The 17,637-nt window shown below is 54.3% G+C and overlaps 3 protein-coding genes across 4 annotated transcripts; all 3 read right to left on the bottom strand.

The window, feature by feature from the left end:
• Positions 1 to 5,110: 5,110 nt before the first annotated feature.
• On the bottom strand, positions 5,111 to 6,228 carry LENEP (lens epithelial protein). Its single transcript, XM_019711904.2, has 2 exons — positions 5,668 to 6,228; positions 5,111 to 5,584 (listed from the first exon to the last, which is right to left on the bottom strand). Exon 1 carries the CDS (start codon positions 5,901 to 5,903, stop codon positions 5,718 to 5,720), a length of 186 nt encoding a protein of 61 aa, XP_019567463.1. The 5' UTR covers positions 5,904 to 6,228; the 3' UTR covers positions 5,111 to 5,584; positions 5,668 to 5,717.
• A 183-nt stretch (positions 6,229 to 6,411) lies between these two features.
• FLAD1 (flavin adenine dinucleotide synthetase 1) lies at positions 6,412 to 11,994 on the bottom strand. Of its 2 annotated transcripts, none has more exons than XM_019711901.2 (8): positions 11,846 to 11,994; positions 11,167 to 11,390; positions 9,024 to 9,768; positions 8,253 to 8,400; positions 7,671 to 7,769; positions 7,401 to 7,590; positions 6,731 to 6,804; positions 6,412 to 6,634 (listed from the first exon to the last, which is right to left on the bottom strand). In XM_019711901.2, the coding sequence occupies exons 2-8, from the start codon at positions 11,245 to 11,247 to the stop codon at positions 6,499 to 6,501; spliced, it is 1,473 nt and encodes a 490-aa protein (XP_019567460.2). In that variant the 5' UTR covers positions 11,248 to 11,390; positions 11,846 to 11,994; the 3' UTR covers positions 6,412 to 6,498. The 2 variants fall into 2 exon arrangements, with proteins under 2 accessions (XP_019567460.2, XP_019567461.2); XM_019711902.2 differs by lacking the exon at positions 11,846 to 11,994 and adding an exon at positions 11,582 to 11,793.
• Positions 11,995 to 14,170: 2,176 nt separating this feature from the next.
• On the bottom strand, positions 14,171 to 17,632 carry CKS1B (CDC28 protein kinase regulatory subunit 1B). The gene is made up of 3 exons (XM_019711875.2): positions 17,475 to 17,632; positions 15,305 to 15,432; positions 14,171 to 14,690 (listed from the first exon to the last, which is right to left on the bottom strand). Exons 1-3 carry the CDS (start codon positions 17,531 to 17,533, stop codon positions 14,638 to 14,640), a joined length of 240 nt encoding a protein of 79 aa, XP_019567434.1. The 5' UTR covers positions 17,534 to 17,632; the 3' UTR covers positions 14,171 to 14,637.
• Positions 17,633 to 17,637: the final 5 nt, after the last annotated feature.

Raw genomic sequence — 17,637 nt, 5'->3', positions numbered from 1 at the left:
CGGTTCCTCCCTCCCGTCTTTCGGGCCGTGACTCAGCCTCGGGGCCGCTGCCCTGCGCCCTAGCCAGGGGCGGAAAGTGTGAGGCGCCCCTGAGGGCCCAGGCCAAACCAAACAGCCCCCCACCCCCAGACATTATCTCACTGGAGAATTAGGGGGGCTATAGGAAGGAGGGGGTAGCTTCAGGCATGGGGCGCTCCCGCTCGGGTAATCCGCTCCGGGTTTTCCTATCGTCCCTATCCCCCTTGGGTCCCGAGGCTGGTCACAGCTCCGGGTTTTCTTCTCGGCCTCGCCGGTCAGATTCCGGTTGGTGAGGACTCGGAGCGGGTGGGGTCCAGGCCAGGGTTTTTCCCTCCCTTCTGCCGTCGGGGTCGTGATAGCCTGGGGAAGGGCCGTGCCAGGGGCGAGACGGCAGTGCCAGATGCACTAGTGAAATGGAGAGGGGGCTGCTTCGGGAAGGAGGAGGCATGGCCGAGGGAAAAGGGAGCGGGAAAGTGGCCCAGGGAGAGCAGAGGTAGGGACTCCAGAGGCAATAGAAGGGCGGACGCCTTGGCACCAACCCTTAGGTACAGAGAAGCGAACGGCCCCCAGGGCCTCGGGCTCGCCACGTCCCACATATGTGGGGGTCGCGCCCGACGTCTTCCTGGACCCAAGCTGGATCTTTCAGAGGCCGAAATGCCATTCCTCACTTGATTCTTGACAGTCCTGGAACCTCCTGATAGTTCCTCATTGACCCTCCTCCCACGTTTCTCTTCTGGTCCACACAGCTCCCTTGTTTGCTAAGAAGTCGGAGGGGGGAACCCCGACTTGAAATTCCCGCCTACCCCCCAACTCCGGGCCCATACCGCGCCAAACCACCGAGACAGCTGCGGCCAAGAAACGCTGACTGGGGGCCCCGTCCCCTCCCACGAAACCCCGGCAGGGCCCCTGGGGCCTGCCGCCACCCCCGCCCCACCCCCAGGCCGGGACTGGAATTGGGAACTGGAGGGCAGGTGTGGGGCCTGCAGGGGCCTCTTGGGGATAGGGGAGCGTCCCAGATCTGCACGTTCTAACGTAAATCTTCAGGCGACCAGTTAGACCTTAATTTGGGGGAAAAGTAGCAGGAGGGGGGTAAATACACGGAGAGTGAGGTGCTGAACCAAAGAGAAGGATGAAAGCCCCGGCTGGGAGTTAACCCTCCTAGGGAGGATTGATACCTGGGGCTGACTGGGGACAGCGAGTCAGAGTGACGGCTGGCTGGGCCACGTGCGCCAAAGGGCAGCCGCAGAGGAGTTAGATGCCTGCAGAGCCTGGAGGGGAGAGGTCTTCTGGCGGGAAGAAAGGCCAGCCCGACTCTGCCTGGGCGGGGTCCTGAGTGAGTGGGTCTGGGGGCCTGTTCTGGAATGTGGGGGGCCGAGCTGGAAGCGGAGCGTCAGCCCGCGCCAGGCGCCCACCTCTTCCCCGCTGCCCCCCTTCCCCAGGCTGCCTCCGCTTCCCTCGAAAAACCCGCCGCCCAGGAAACCGCTGGGGGCGTTCAGACCGCAGCCCCCCCGCCCGCCGTCCCCCGGCGCCCCCCACCGCGACCGCCCAACCCACCTGAAGGGGCCGTGGCTGCCAGGGTTGCCCCCCTCCCGCCGACTCCCCCCACACCTGCGGGCGGCACTATTTATAACTTCGGCGCCTATTCCGGGGCCCCCCGGCGCAAGCGGGCTGCGGCGCAGCGCTAATCGTCTCGGGGATCTCTGCGCCCCCCGGGGCGGGGGGGAGATAAATTTAGCTTCAGGAAGCTCGGGGGAACATTTTCCAAAACTCCACGTCCCAGGGCAGGCGAATCAGAACCCCTCTGCTCTCAGCCTCCCTCCCGCCAGCCACCAGGCGGCGCAGGCCCCCAGGCTCCTGGAACCCAGCTAGGAGTTTGGGGCGCAGCCTTGAAGCCGGGATAGATAAAGAGCTGAAGGCGAAATATGGAAGGGTACGGAGAGCTAAAGGTCAGAGGGGCCAGAGAATGGCCGGAAGGATGGGTACGCCCCTGAAACTGGAGTAAAGTTTCAGCTGGGAGTAACTGAGAAAGTGGCTGGGAACTTCTATGTACCTATTGAAGGGAAAATAACTCATATGCAAACAAGATGCAAATACGGACGCAAATAAGAGCCTGTGTCCTTGGAGGTGTGCGCTCTGGCGCTAGTGGAACAAGTGCCACTCACCCCTTTCCAACCGCCTCTCAGTGTTGGTGGGAAAACGTGAGACCCTCCCAAAATCATTGCTCTAATGTCGTTTATTAAGCGCGCGGCTCCTCAGACCTCTTCCCAACACCTGCCTTTCGTACACCATCGAGGGTCTTATACCCGACGGAAGCAGCTGGGACTCCTGGTATCAGGCCGCTCCTCAGGCTGTGTTGCTTGGGGGTCGCTTCCAGCTCTGCCATGTCTCCTTCCCCATTTTATCCCACCCATTCCCCAGGGGCGCCGAGGGGTAGATGAGGTCTTACCCATCCCTCCCAATGTTGGCACTCTGCTTCCCTTTACAGCCACCACCCCCCCACCAGCCACACCCAACTAGCGAGTTCCTGAGAGAGTAATTCGTCCGCTCTAGGTGGAGAGAGAACACTGCAGGAAAGCTGCTGCAGCTCTCTCTCCTAGAAGAATCGGGAGGTGTAGACCAGGGAGCCACCTCTGGGCCTGTGCAGATTCAGTGAAAATGGGGGGGGGGGGGCGTGGAGCATGGAGCGCTTGCAGAATGGGGGTGGCATCCCCTCCACATTTCTGCTTGCCTGGTCCCGCCTCAGGCCACCATCCCCAGGCTAATTGAGGGAAGCCCTGAATTTGAGCTTAGAACATCTGAGTTCACTAAATGACTACCCTGTCGCAGAGTGCTGTGGGTATGAATTTGGATGGGTCACTTCACCTCCCTGGGCCTGTTTCCTTCACGTTAACATGAGATAATTACCCTTGTTCTGCCTCCTTTTGAAGTGGACTTTTGTGAGGCTCAAAGCTCTTTGTAGTGCAAAAAGGGCTCTCAGAGGGCGTGTGAAGTTTTTGTTATTCTCCCTATCCCTGTCCTCAGTCTTTCCACATCAGGGCCTCTTTCCGGCTCTGACAATCTCCTTGGGCCACTGGCAGTCTCTACTTCTGTCCCTCAGCTCCCCTCCACGGGGCCAGTCACAGGCCACAGCTCTGGGCCCTGCCTTTCTCTTGCTGCCACTTCCCCGGGGGTCTTTGCCAGACATCTCTGCTGGCCAAGGCCCTCATGCTCAGAACTCTCAGACTCCAGTGTATACCTCCGGGCACTGCCCAGCTTGGTGGAAGTGGGGGCCTAAGAAAGGAAAAGGAGGCAGAAGGCCAGGGAAGGGCTAGAGCTGGCGCAGCAGGGAGCGGGTTATAAGGGGGAGGCGAAAGGAGGAGCCCCCGATTCAGATGGGCAGGTACATTCTGTGTCCACTGCCACCACCAACCTCTCTCTGGTTGGATTCAGGACCTTATCTCTTCTCACTGTTGTGCTCTGGGGCTCTGAAGAGACCAGGCAAGACCACTGACCTACGTTTTGTGGGTGCCCAAGAGGGGTGTTGAGCAGCCAGGGATAAGAAAGCATCTTGAGTTGGAGTACTATGCTACCGTAAAAAAGAAAGGGCAGGCTCTAAATGTACTGATGTGGAATCCTGTAGGAGGTGTATTCAGGGGAGAAAGCAAAGTGCAGAGCGGTGTGTGGAGTGTGTCATCCCTGAGCCTGCTCTGAGCCATCAACTTCTCTGTGCCCATGACCTCCTAGCTGGTCTGTCCTCTTCCACCCTTGCTCTCCATCACGTTTGTTTTCAACACAGCAGCCACTGTGAGCCTTTTACATAAAAAGTCAGTTAATGCCCAGCGCCCTGCAGTAATTCCTCCTTTCACCCAGTATCAAAGTTCAAGTTCTTACCAAGGCTTACCAGGCCCTCTGGGACCTGCCTCCACTCCCATCTCCAGTTCAGCCTTCTCCTTTTTCCATAGCACCTATCACCGAATAACATCTCTATATTTATTTATTATTTATTTATTTTTAAGGAGGGTGCAGCTCACAGTGGCCCATGCGGGGATCGAACCAGCAACTTTGGTGCCACCAACACCACGCTCTAACCCCCTGAGCTAGCCAGCCACCCCCTCTTTACTTATTTTTTATGTTTATAGTTTATTTTCTGTTTCCACCCATCAGAATGTAAGCGCGGCGAGCACAAGGTTCTCTTTTGTTCACGGCCGTATCCGAAGCATCCAGACTGGCATAATAGTTGATGCTGTATAGCATTTGTTAAATGAATGAATGAATGAATGAAGATGCAGTACATGCAGGCACTATCTCTACAATGCTCCCCAAGAAACTGGTAGCCATGGTTACCCGCTGGGGGGCGGGGGCTGAGGGATAGGTGTAGGAGGGAAACTTGCCTTTTACCACCAGAATCGTTTACTCCAGGCATATATTACCTTTACAAAAAGAAAAGTAAAATCATCCCAGAGAAAAAGGAGTTAACCGAGAAGGCTGAGGAAAAGCTGATCCCTGGGAGTGGGGGGAGGGTCTCACACACCCTCTCCAGGCCAGTTCCTCAGGAGAGAACAGAGGGGCCAAGGACTGATGGCGAGCGATCCCAGGGACACCGGATAAGCCCTCTGGCTGGCTTTGAGGTTGTGGGGGCTGTGAGTGGGCACGTTAGTAATCATGCTGTAAGCATGGCTTGTGTGTACCCACCACTGGCAGTAATAAGGGAAAGCACGTGTTGGTGGCTGCCAGGGGGACGTGAAGAGTTGATTCTGCTCCTCCTGGCTGTTTGTGTCCTGTGATAAGCCTAAGGGACCTGTGTGGCCACAGAGGTGCCTTTCTCTTGCAGCTTTGTGAGCTGGAGGAGCAGGGCCCTTACCTCCTCCATGAGCTGGGTTCTAGCCTCAGCCCAGGTCTGTCCCTAAGATCCTCTGAGGCGGGAGCTGGCCAGACCCCGTGTTCAGGTTGCGTTCCCATCTTAACGCACAGGGCCTCACAAAAGACCCCACCCAAGCTGGACTCTTCCCTACCCACAAGTTGGGAGGAACCTGGTCTACTCACCCCCCCCACCCCCCCCACACCCCCGCCTCTTCTCCCCCAGGCACCAGTGAGTCAGGAAAGCTGGCTTTCAGTCTCAGTTTCATCCAGGACAACCTCCTTCCCTCCCTGGTCGGCACCCTGGCTACAAGACCGTGCCAGTGCAGACTTTTTCTGATTCCTCTTTAGACACTGAGAACTTACGGCCTCAAGGCCTATGTATTTTATATATATATATATTTCAGTGATTCTCAAACAGAGAGATTAGGGGACAGTCCATTCCTGGCACTAAGAAGATAAAGACCAACCATCTGGGCTGGTGGGCTCACTGTGCCAAGCTTGGAGGAGTGCCAGGTCCTGCTGCAGTCTTACGGGGTCCTAGCCAGCAGGCCAAGCTCCTGTGCACAGAGGTCCACCAGGTACGGCCTGGGAACGGAGGCCCAGAGATGAGGCAGGTCTGACAGATGGCACCAACTCAAAGCAGGAGGCACACTTCACTCATTGTTTGTGGCCCATCCTTGGTCAAGTGCAGCTGGCCCCAGGGGTCCTGATGGGGGCTGGGCTGGGGCTGAAGAAGAGAATGGGACGCTGAGAGGCAGGCTTTGGCCGGGAGGCTGCGGCCGTGCCTGCTGCTTGCCCTACGCTGCCCACCTGAGCAATACCAGCCCTGGCGCTGGCAGGGAGGCAGTTCCCTGCCGCCTTCAGTCCAGCAGCTCCTTGATACACCAGCAGCAGAGGAGGATGTAGGCGACTTTCTTCAGGGTCCGCTGCAGGCCCTCCCACCTGGTGCCCATCTTCAGGACTGGCCCTCGGAGGCCAGCGTCTCGCAGGGCCTCTCCCAGGGAGAAGGGTAGGGCCTGGGCTAGGGGCTGGGTCCCGGCCTGCATGTGGGCAGCAGCTCTGAGCAAGGGTGTGGGAGCTGCCTCTGGAGCCTTTTATCAACTGTCCCCACCCCCTCAGACCTCCTGACTACAGGGACAAAAGGCCCCAGGGTCTAGCACAGGGAAGGTTCTGGGCTGGGGAACGGGCTGAGTCAGCCCCTATGTGGAGATGGAGGAGGGGTGGGGTTAGGAGGAGGAGGAGGGCCTGGCCACTCCATCTGTCACCGTCCACAGCCAGGCCAGCTCAGCTTCCCTCTTCCAGCCTGGGCCTCGAAACCTCAGGTGCCCTGCCTGGTTGCCCTTACCCCCAGTGGTTGGCACAACTCCCTACTTCCGCCCTCTGGTGGGCTCCTGCTGAGGCTGGCATTCAGAATCACCAACCAGAGCTCCTTTCCAGCCTGTGCTGCACCCCACCCCCTCCCTATCCCGGATTGAGCACTGCCACTTCAGAGCTGGCAGGGCCTGGCCCACTCTCCCACCCCCTGGAGCAGGAAGACACAGCGAGAGCAACAGGCCCACGAGAGGCACAGTTTATTGAGAGGCTGCACTCCTGGCCACCCTCCCTGCTGGGGGCAGGGGGGGAGGGGGCAGGGCTGGGAGGTCACGTGCGGGAGTTGCGCTCTTCGTCCTCATTCTCAAGGAGGTAGGCTGGTCTGTAAGTGGGCTGTCCTCCTGGGCCCAGGTACTTCAGGGCTGGGTTCCGCACCGTGTTCTCCCGGCTCCCCAGTGACGTGTAGCTGGAGCCAGAACAGAGGGCGAGTGTGTTGGTGGGGTGGCTGCCCCACCCCAGCCCCCGCATCTCCCCACACAGGCTCTCCCCCCAACATCCTTACCCTCGGTCGTATAGGATACAGTACGGGACAAAGAGCTGACGCAGAAAGTCCCAGATATCTCTGTAGGTCCAGTCCTGGGAGGTCAGAGAGTTAGACAAGAGCTGCAAATACTGTCCTATCCCACTCTCCCCCTGCTGCCTGGGAAGGGGCCCTTTGAGGGAGGGGAGGGCCTGCCATCCAAGTGGCTGGTACATCTTGCTCTGTGCCCACGCACTCCCAATTCGCCCTCCGCTGGCGCTGGCGTGTGAGCTCCAGGAGGACAGGGAGGGGCTGTCTGTGGAAGCCCACACTGTCCGGGAGAACTTCGCGCAGTGATGGACATATTCTTTCTGTGCTAACACGGTGGGCATTTGAAACAAGGTGTATATCGTTCAGGTTTTTTTTCGTCATTTGTATTTCATTTTCATTCAGTACAGTTTCAGGATAAATAAATGGCTAATGGCTAGCATACTGGACAGCAGAGGTCTAAGACGTTGTCCTGTCCACAGCGAAAGCACAATGCCTGCCACTGAATTCGTGCTCAGTAATATTGGTCAAAAGGCTGACTGAACAAACAGCACAGCCTCCCTTGGCTGGTCGGGCCCCTCCATCCACGTCCCACCTCGGGAAGCCAGGGGAGCAGTGACTGACGGACACGACACCGAAGGCGGTCAGTCCCCTTCTGCCTTACCAGCAGCGGGTTGACGCGCATGAACGAGGGCCAGCCTGGGTCGGTGGGGCTGAAGGCGCAGAGGCTGCGAGAGTAGGGGTCCGTGCGGCGCGTGCCCATGAGGACGGCCTCCAGCTGGGGGTGTCGCGCCTTCAGCTGGCTCAGGGCCTGCTTCATGTCGCCCTCAGCCTCTAGCACCTGCAGGCGGTACCTGAGGGAGGGAGAGGCGTGGGGGTCACAAATGGGCCCTGCCGAGCCCATCTTGCGGCCCAAACCTCCAGGCCCTGGTACCTCTTGATGGTGTCCTGTAGAAACTGCTCCAGCTCAGGGAAGGGGGAGATGCTGTGAATATACAGGATCTGGAGGGGTTCTTGAGCCTCAGCGCGTTTCCTGCGGGGGGGGGTGGGGGGGCAGGAGAATCCATAGTCTTGTCAGCATGGGCAAGGAAATGCTTCCCAGAGTTTGCACCGTTCTCCTTGACCCCCAGGACGGACACCCTTCTCTCCCCCTTCTGTGTCCTTCCCATCCATCAGAGCCCACCTCCTCTGGGAAGCCCGCTTGGATCTCTCCCCTCTCAAACATGGAGCCCACATCCCTGTTTCAGGGAGGTTAATCTCACCTCCCCACAGGACCGGGACCTCCCTGTGGTCAGGGATGGGGGCTCACTCATCCACACCTAGGGCCAGGCATGTGTCAGGTGCCCAATAAATAGGGTGGGGGAATGGAACTGAGAGGTCGCTCTGGCTACCTCCCTCTCAGACCCCAGCCAGAGAGCCCCTCTCTTCCCTGCTTCCTAGGCTAGGGAGCTAGAGGATGGGGGCAGATCAGGTATCTGGGGTTCTCTGGGCTCTTGCCTCCAGGGGGTAGGCTCACCTCTGCACAGCTGCGTGGAAGAGGTGCAGGAGGGCGGTGCAGTCCTTGCCCCCGTTGAAGCCCACGCAGAGCTGGGGGAGGCTGTACTGAGCCAGGGCGGTCTCAATGGTCCGCAGGGCCCCTGCCACCTTGTCCCCCAGAGGAGACCCTGCCAGGCAGGCAGGGAAGAGGCCATCAGATAGACACCGCCCCAGGGCAGTGGGGGCCACGACGCCCTTGCTTCAAACCCTTCAGGATCCTCCCAGGGTCCCGAGGATGAGGTCCATTCCTTCCTGCTGCCCCGCAGGCCCGCAGACGCAACTCCCTGCCTGCCATTCAGCCACACCTCATCTCAGTGTCTTCTCCCGGGGGGCCCGTCTCCTAAACCTCCTGCCGCTCCCTTCCAGGCCCCCTCTCCTACTGGGTGCTCTTGCTCTACTCCTAGTCTGGCCCAATCCTCCTTGTCACTCAGCTTGTATGTCACCTGCCCAGAGAAGCCTCCTCTGACCCCAGATCCAGGCCGATCTCCCCCCATCACTGACATCTCATGCACGATTACCTGTTTAACGTCTACTGTTCCTGGTAAAGCACTGGTCCCTAGAGTAGGGCACCTCTCTACCCCGCAAACTCCAGCACAGTGCCGGTGAAGGTGGGTACACACTCAGTATTTATTGGGAGAATGAATGAAATGGACTGTAGCTATTCTCTACCCTCTACTGGACTTGTGGGAAGCCTCCAACAGCCCCTGCTTTCCTGAGACCTGGGGTGCCTCCTCTCCCAGGAGGCCCCTACCTGATTCTGCGAGAGTGTATACAGCCTCACTGGCTTGCTCCACGGTGTTGCGTTTGTAGGGGACCAGCGATCCCTGGGGCAGACGGGCTGTCAGGTAGGCCAAGCATTCCTCCAGGGGCGCTTCGTCCTCTGAGTCCAGCGTCACCTTGACCTGGTAGTAGTTGCTGCCCCAGTCAGGGTAGGAACCCAGGCTCAGCTTGCGTCCAAAGTGGGCCTGGGCCTCGGCCAGGATGGGGGCGATAGAGGCCTCGTCAGCGGCCACATACAGCTCCCGCAAGTGGAACTGAACAGCTGAGTTTAAGAACAGTCCCTTCAGCCCCTCCAGGACCCGCCGCAGCAGCTCTGGAATGCCTGGGAAGACGTAGACATTGCGGACCGACACCAGTGGGAATCTGAAGGGGTGGCCAGTGTGAGGATCCGTGCCGTAATGCAGGCGCGCAGAGGAGGGCACCAGCGACAGCTTCTTCCAGCCCTCCCTGCCTAGGGCTTTGATGGCCGCTTCCAGCTCAGGGTGTGGCTTGAGCTCATCCCCAAAGGCCTGTGCTACGGCCTCGAAGGTCACGTCATCGTGAGTGGGACCGATGCCCCCTGCCGTGAGGACATGCGTGAAGTGGCTGGAAAAAGAGGTGATCTCAGCCGCAATGGTGGCTACATCATCAGGTACAACAGAGACTCGGCACACCTGGACCCCCAGGGAGCGCAGTGTCCGGCACAGGAAGTAGGTGTTGGTGTCCTGAGTGTGTCCCTGGGAGATTGGAGACGGGGAAGATGAGAGGGTCAGTGCTGGGGCACGAAGGGCAACAGCGGGAGGGGTGAAAGTGGCACCTGCCTGACGATGGCGCACTCTGCTCTCTGGGGACACCAGCTCAGGCTGCCACGAAGCCTGGACTGGGCACAGGGGCGGGAAGGGGCGTGTGAATGGAGTTGGGCGGGGATGTGTCATCCATCTTGGGCCTTCTCCTCTGCACTGTGGCCTTTACCTCATCGACGCTTAGGGATTCTATGATCAATTCTATCTACTTCCTCACCAAGCCTGACAGTCTCAGTCCCCTGGCTCCGACTGCTTATTTGGGCATCTTCACCCCATCTTGGGCCATTGTCCTTTCGGTCAACAGCATCTCCAGACACTGTCCACAGCCAGTCAGGCCCTTCATGTTGTTGACTCTATTTCTGAAATGTCTCTCCGTCTGCCCTCGTCTCTTGACCCTGCTGCCACCAAGCAGGTCCTTGGCACCTTTCACCTGGGCAGTTGCGACAGCCCCGTGGCCAGGCTCCCAGCCTCTGGGCACAGCGCTCTGCCTGGTGCCTCCTGAATACCCTTCCGAAAGTGTCACTGTGATTGCATCACTCTTGGACTCAAAAGCCATTTGTTGTTTCCAACCATATACAGAATAAAGTTCACATTCTTTTGCAGAACATTTGAGGCTGTGTGTTCATGGCAGCCCCGTGTCCTTCTGCTGCTCTATAAATGGTTAGTGGTTAAGGGCTACTCTGAAATAAGAATCAGGTTGGAAGCCTCTCTACCATTTCTTGCTGTGTTACCTCGGGCAGGTTTCTCAATCTCTCTGAGCCTCAGTCTCACAATCTACTAAGTAAGATTTATAATAAAAGTACCAACGTCATGGGGTTGTTGTGAGGAACAGTAAGGTCACATATGTGATGTAATAAGCCCACGTCCAGGCCCGAGTAAGCACTCAAAACATAGGGGTCAATATTACTATTACAAACGTGTTACAAATGTCATGCCTACCACGACTTCTAGTAAGACTTCCCTGATCCTTCAGAAGGGATTGCTTCCTTCCTTGTAGTACTTTCTTCCTATCTCACTTATCCACTCTTCAAATCGGTTAAACTCTTAAATAATACCTGCACCTGTACCGCCTTGACACGCTGGACTGCCTGCCCTTCATTAAGCCCCTCCCCCACTCTTCTTGGCAAATTGTAGAGCCTTTGCTATAAGTTTTTCAACTGAGTAATTGAAAGGATGAGGGTCACTTTTCCTGCACTATATTGGACTCGCTCCAGGAACCTACTGCAGCAAGTGGGGGTGAGGCCACCCTGGTTCACCCTCCCTCAACAGAATACGGAGCGGGCACTTTAAGGACAGGAGAACCCGCCCCTCCCCCTTCTGCCCCAGACCCACCTTGAGGATCTCATCTCCAACAATGATGATGCCTGCTGTCACGCTGCGCCCTGGGGGAGGTTCAGAGGCCCTAGATGCCATGGTCCTGCCTTCTCTGCCCCTCTGCAAGGCCCTCCAGTAGCCACCCAGACCCCCAAATAGGGGTCGCAAGCACGGGAGTCCCGCCAGGTCTAAAGGGCACTGGGGGCCATAGCATGGGAACGGGGGTCCGGGGTCGAGGGAACCTGGAGGAGCCAGAAAGTATAATGGGGGAGAGCAGGAGTGCATGATCTTCCTCACCTGGCCCTGGACAAGCGACTCCTTTATCCCTGCCTCTTTAATAAACGTGTTCTCAAACCCCAGCCCATGCTTCTTTAAATGTCTTCTAAGCTTGGCTTTAGTCTCCTTAAAATGTCCTGCTGTCCCGAGAACCTACCACAGGCCTTCTGTCCGCCGAGCTCGGCTCCTCGGGTCTGCTCTATTTTGGGCACCTGCACCTTTAAATGTCTCTTTTCTGTGGGGCACCTGTCCCTTTAAATGTCTACCTGCTCATGGGCCTTGGCCCCTTTAAATGCGTGCCCTCCCTCCACCCCGACCCGAACTCAGCCGCCTTCTTCTGCAAGCTTCCACACCCTTTCTAGCCCGGAATCCCATCTCTCCCCACCTCGTTACAGACTACTGAGCTCTCTCAGGTTCTCACCTGCCTCTGGCACCTTTCACCAGTTCTCTCCCTCTCCTTTCCGCCTGTCCTAGGGCAGCTTCCGTACTCAGAGTCCCGCCTTAGACCCACACCTGCCTCATATTAATTGGTCATTTTGGCTGTCGCTCAGACTACCTCCATGGGTCCATTGGTGAAGTCGACTGTCGTTCACGAGCCTTAGCCAGAGGGCGGGAGCAATGCTGGGTTGTTATTGGCGACAACCACGTGGGCACCCCTCACCCGGAAATATGGGGGCCGGGCCCTAGCCGGGGGCGGGGCTTTTTTCCCGGGCTCGACGGGGGGGGATGGGGCGCGCGAAAGGAGCGATGCTCGGAGGTGCTCCCTCCTGCTGTTGGAAGTAAAGGGAGGCTTGATTCTAACCTTCTGTATTCAAATTCTTGTGTGCATGGCTATCAGTTTTCTTTAACCACGACTCTATTTCTAGGCTAAGGGGTCCGGGGTTGCTACGGGTATCGGAAGGAATTTTATATTACAGCAGATGGAAGTTGGAGGGATACCAAGAATGATTGTCAGCATTGCCTGTGAGGTAGGAAGATCCTGCAGGTGAGCTTTTAGTGTGTGGAACTTTTGTCTGTTATAAACGATAAAGGGAATTATCTAAACCTCTTTGATAAGGAAAAGTCTTGCCCCACCTTGCTCCACGTAGAGCTTTGTTTAAACATCACCTCTCCCAGTTATGGGTCTGGCAGGTACAAGTGAGGGCAGCGCCTAGGGAGTGCCCTGTGTCCACTTTGGACTCAAACTTACTCTCATTTCAGTTGCCTTTGGTCTAAAAGTGCTTCTTAAACCTTCACCCTAATCATCTGGGGAACTTGAGTGGGGCCCAAAATCTGCATTTAACAAGTTCTCGTGTAATGCTCATGATACCGGTGTGTGCACTAGGTTTTCTGTAGTAAAGGTCTAAAAAACCATGCCCGGTCTCAGTTTACTGTCCTAAAAACCTAAGGTAAACACGATGCCCATTTTACAGATGGGCAACGGGCTCAGAAAGGTGAGATGCCACACGATCACCACAAAACACTAAAGTGAATGGCAGAGCCAGGCTTCTAGACCATTCTAAGTAATAAGTCCTGTGTTTTTTCCAATAAAAAGAACCTCTAAAAAAAAAAAAAAAGCCCCACTTGCCCAATGACATAAGCCATGTGTGTTCCATTGTCTTTATTAGTAATAACGGTGATATCTGACACCCCCCCCCCACCCCCCGCAGGAATCCCAGAACTTCAGCTCTGGTCCAATCTTTCACCAGTGGTTTCTCAACCTTAGGGAGCATCAGGACCTCCTGGAGAGCTTGTTAAATGTCGCTGGGCCCAACCCTCAGGTTTTTGATTCAGTAGGTCTAGGGTGGAGTCCAAAAATGTGCATTTCTAATGCGTTTCCAGGGTTCCGGTCCAGGGACCACACTCTAAGAACTCCTGCTCTCGGAATAAATGGATGGAAGACAGGGGAAAGTAGGCAGATTAATCTCCCTTATTTAGTACTATTGTTGTATTTATTTTTAAGTGTGTTTTCCCAGGACCCATCAGCTCTAAGTCAAGTAGTTGTTTCAGTCTAGTTGTGGAGGGTGCAGCTCACAGTGGCCCATGTGGGGATCGAACCGGCAACCTTGTTGTTAAGAGCACCACGCTCTAACGGAGCTAACCGGCTGCCCCCAATACTACTGTTATTTGTAAAAGTAGAGGGTAATCTATGATTTGGTGAAACGTTTTCTTAAACAGCTACAATTTACACCTGTTTTCTCAAAGGTTAGTGCTGTAACTACCTGCCACTGAATGCTAGAAATCCCTACATCCGGGCCACACCCCAGGACAATTGAGTCAACACCTCTAAGAATGATTTAGGCATCAGTACTTGTAAAGCTACCCAGGTGACTCCAATGCTCAAAGTGGGGACCACTGGAAACAGTCCCCAACCAATGTGAACAGGCCATAGGTGAGCCTGAGCCTTAGGTGGGGCAAGAAGTGGGGCGCACTCTCTGGCTGCTAGCCTCCTCCCCTCGCCCCCATGTACCTTCCAATGTTGGGACTATGTTACAGGCAGCACCGCTGACTGACAGTTTATTTGTTTTGACGAGATGTTATCCCTATATAACCTCTATTTTCGGCCAGTAGTTACAAATATATTTCAGTAGATGTTTGACAGCAAGCCTGCTTTTCAGATGAGATTAAAAACCAGTTACCCGAATGTTGAAATAAACATCATTATCAGCAAAGAGCGGTGCCTCATTATCTAACTGAAGGGGATATCAGAACCATGATATTGAATGTGATGCTCACCCTGAGAGGGGGAAAAACCTTTACAAGTAGATTATTAGATTATAAAAACTTCCTCTTTAATCAAGGCTTTTAACATGAAACAGATTTCTTGAATAAAATGGAAAGTTTCCAATACATTGAAACATAAAGCACCATACACACAACACCTGGCAGGAAAAAACCAAAACAGCAAGTTTCCACAGTCCCTGGAACAGCCATAGTCTTGTTCTTGGGTGCTTCCTCCATCTGCCAGGTGTGATCTGGTGGACACAGAGCTCACCGTGGTTTCTGGGGCCACACTCAGCCAAGGCTGCAGCCCCAAGAGCCCTGGCCTGGCTGGGCCGTGTGCTGCTGGCTCTGCTCAGAAGCAAAGCAGTCACCAGCACATCCAAACAGTGTATTTTAAAATCTTTTAAATATCAAAATGAGAAACGAGAAGGCAACATAATTTTATCAGAAAGATGTTAGCAAGTGAGGACCGCTGTGTGAAGCTCGAGGCTGCAAAGCGGCTCTCCAGCTTCATTTCTTTGGCTTCTTGGGCAGTGGCCGCCGGAACAGCAAGATGTGAGGTTCTGAAAGAGTGAGTGAAATCTAAGAGACAAGCCCACACCCTTCTGTGCACAACCTACAGGGCACCCTGCTCCCATTTCCCAGCTATCGCCCGCTCAGATCTCTATAACTTGGTTAAGATGCAAGCATATGGCCTTGGAAGCAGACCGACAGCCTGGCCTGTCTACCAAGGACAGAATTGGTAATATCAGTTCTTTCGCTATGCTTGTACCGCCCCGGGAAGTCCTTTATTCGTTCTGCCTGGCAGCTTGGTGTCTGGTGTCTTACCAAGAAATACACTTTCCTTGGCTCATTTGGAACACATCCAAGAATTCTCTTTCTGATGGAGAATGAAGTAAAGGCCATAAACTCTACCAGGGTACACCTGGCCTTAGAAAAAGGGGCACCCTCTGACTGAATTAGATATTAAAGGAGGTTTTTCATTGACAGGTCATCTCTGAACGTCCCAGATACTTTACTCTTATTCTTATTTCTGGTCGCTCCAGTTTTTCTAGATGGCTGGTGGGGTAAGAAACCAGTAAACCACCCCTTCTTTCCCCCTCTTTCTCTGGGAGGTATCATTCCTTCATTCCCTCAGTGAAGCAGCCCCAATGGTTCTTTCAGCCATTGCACTGACCTGGTTCATGGATCATATAATGGACCCATCCCTGACTCTGCTGAACACCAAGATTCCTCCATTCAGATTCAGACATCAAATGGGTTTTAGGGACCAGCTTAGCTATGTCCTTGGGCAACATGACATGCCTGTAACAGAAACATGGGCAGGTGGGGGAATTTGTGTCAGTACTGGGTACGGTCTGTTAGGCAAGTACCTGCATACAAAGCCAAGAGAGGACAGAACAGAGAAGCTGTTTCTGATGGCAGGGAGTTCCTGTAATCTTATTGTGGGGTAGAGGCAGCTAGAAATAAAGGACAAGTTAGGTAAATCCTCAGAAAAGTATATAAACAAAGTACAAATGAATGCATGAACCCAAGTGAATGAGCACCTACATTCCAGGCACTGTTGCTACATCGCCTCTACCTTCCCGGGCTTAGTCTTCTAGTTGATTACCCTAAAACAATATAATGGGGGCCCCACGGCATCCAGTGTTACTAATTAAAGGTGGTTTTGAATAGAATTGGTAAGGAAGGGAGAACAGTGATTTTGTGGAGAAGAAAGGCCTATTATGGGGTGCTCTGTGGAAGAACCATCACAAAGGATGAAATGTCAATGTCTTATCCTCTAAAATCTATCCCCAATCTCATTTTCCTAACTCTGAAGGGCTGTGCCATGAGACTTCTTTTGGGAAACTTCATGCTTTCCTAGCCAAGGATAAGTCTCCTTTCATGGCAAAGAAATGCCTACTCTGATTTGACTTGGGCTAACCCAGATAGGCTGCATCGCGCTCAATGAAAATGTACTAAATGCTCTCTCTGTGCTAGTAACAGATTCCCCCCCCCCCAAGAGATAATATAATTCCAGTCTAAATGTTTGAAAATAGCTTACATTCTAACAAACCCCTGGCCCAAAGACTGGCTTCAGTACCTAAGTAGGCAAAAAAAACCCACAACAAACAACCCCCCAAAAGAAAACAAAAACACACAAAAACCAAAAGCCTTTCTTAAACCAAAATACCACTGCCAAGACTTACATCTTCCAGGGGATGACATTCCCTAACCCTGCAAAGTGCTCTAAGCACATAGATTTGGTAAGTTTAATTCAGATGTAGAGTAAAACAGCTGAGGAAGAGAAAGTGAATTGGGCGGGGCCTGAGGTTTTTTCCCTGGGACATGGCATAAAGACCATTAATATATTTATCAGCACACACTGAGTTCTCTAGAGGGCAGAGCCCTGCACTGGGCTGAAGAAGAAACACAATTTTCCTTTTTATGTTCTTCAATTGAGAAGATAAGATGCAAACTTGGAAGTTGTTTTAAGTATTATAGTTAAAACAGACTAGTGGAATGCCAACATTTGTAGAACCCTTTGTTTTCCACACTTCTCCCATCTAGAATTATGAATTTAGGATTTCTCAAATGCAAACTCTGTAGGGAGTCCTTTCTTCACCAGCCTGGGCAAGCTCTATGTGCTTCCATCACAGTCCGTACATAGCACCTTTCTGAAATCAGTATTTCCAGATTTTTTAGGCTTGGCCTATCTTGGCACTTTAGTAGAACACCGGAAACCTGTAAGCACTCCGTCATTGCTTCCTAAATAGAGCCCCTTCAAATATTTGAAGGGTTATCGATTAGGTCCACGTGAAGTCTTTTCTCAATGTTCCTAGCCAGTGGTATGGCAGGCACTCCGTTCCTCGAAGTCCCCTTCCTACACACGCCGGACAACCACGCCCCTCTCCCATGAATTAATGAGCACTACTCAGCCTTTCATAACTCCCACTGAAGACGCGAGGAAAATTCGAGCTCCGCCTCTGCCACCTTTTCCTAGTAGGCTCTGTGATTCTATGGTGTTGCCGCACTACAAGCAGTTTCAAGAAGGCAAGGTCAACTTGCTCAATAAAGCTGAGAATGGTCCAGGCACCTCCAAGGTGACGGGGGTCAGCACTAACACTAACCACGCCTACCTCCGCCTCCCCCAAGTGCTCTCCCTCCAAATTCGTTCCCACTGTGTCTTTTGCGGCCGCCTCCTACCCTGCGTGCATGCGCTTTACGCTCTCAACTATCTCACACCCGTCCCGTTAATCTGCTGCGCATGCGCTGATTCTGTCGCTTCAATCTTGATTACTAGCTCCTCGCGCCCTCACTTGTCAAACTCACGACCTCGTTATGGCCCCCGCGCCGGCACTAACCGGTACTCGAACTCCTCGTCGTCGTATTTGTCCGAATAGTAAATTTGTTTGTGCGCCATGATCGCTCTGTCTGAGGACCGTCAGCACCGCGCCGCCAACCTCCAAACAACTCCCAGCAGCACGCGCTCCCCACCCTCTTTGGCCTCACTTTCAAACACGCCGC

This window comes from Rhinolophus sinicus, linkage group LG14 (assembly GCF_036562045.2).
Source record: "Rhinolophus sinicus isolate RSC01 linkage group LG14, ASM3656204v1, whole genome shotgun sequence".
Taxonomy (NCBI): domain Eukaryota; kingdom Metazoa; phylum Chordata; class Mammalia; order Chiroptera; family Rhinolophidae; genus Rhinolophus; species Rhinolophus sinicus.
The sequence above is the reverse complement of the archived record's forward strand: the minus strand, read 5'-3'. Positions and strand labels throughout refer to the sequence as shown.

What these genes read in the sequence shown, in the direction of transcription:
- LENEP (XM_019711904.2), bottom strand. Translation starts at nt 5,903, where the DNA reads ATGCAGGCCGGGACCCAGCCCCTAGCCCAGGCCCTACCCTTCTCCCTG.
- FLAD1 (XM_019711901.2), bottom strand. Translation starts at nt 11,247, where the DNA reads ATGGCATCTAGGGCCTCTGAACCTCCCCCAGGGCGCAGCGTGACAGCA. An exon ending in TGCGCGTCAACCCGCTGCTG is followed by an intron (nt 6,805 to 7,400) that starts GTAAGGCAGAAG and finishes CTGACCTCCCAG; the next exon opens with GACTGGACCTACAGAGATAT. An exon ending in TGTATCCTATACGACCGAGG is followed by an intron (nt 6,635 to 6,730) that starts GTAAGGATGTTG and finishes TTCTGGCTCCAG; the next exon opens with CTACACGTCACTGGGGAGCC.
- CKS1B (XM_019711875.2), bottom strand. Translation starts at nt 17,533, where the DNA reads ATGGCGCACAAACAAATTTACTATTCGGACAAATACGACGACGAGGAG. An exon ending in GACGAGGAGTTCGAGTACCG is followed by an intron (nt 15,433 to 17,474) that starts GTTAGTGCCGGC and finishes TTTCTGTTACAG; the next exon opens with GCATGTCATGTTGCCCAAGG. An exon ending in TTATATGATCCATGAACCAG is followed by an intron (nt 14,691 to 15,304) that starts GTCAGTGCAATG and finishes TCACTCTTTCAG; the next exon opens with AACCTCACATCTTGCTGTTC.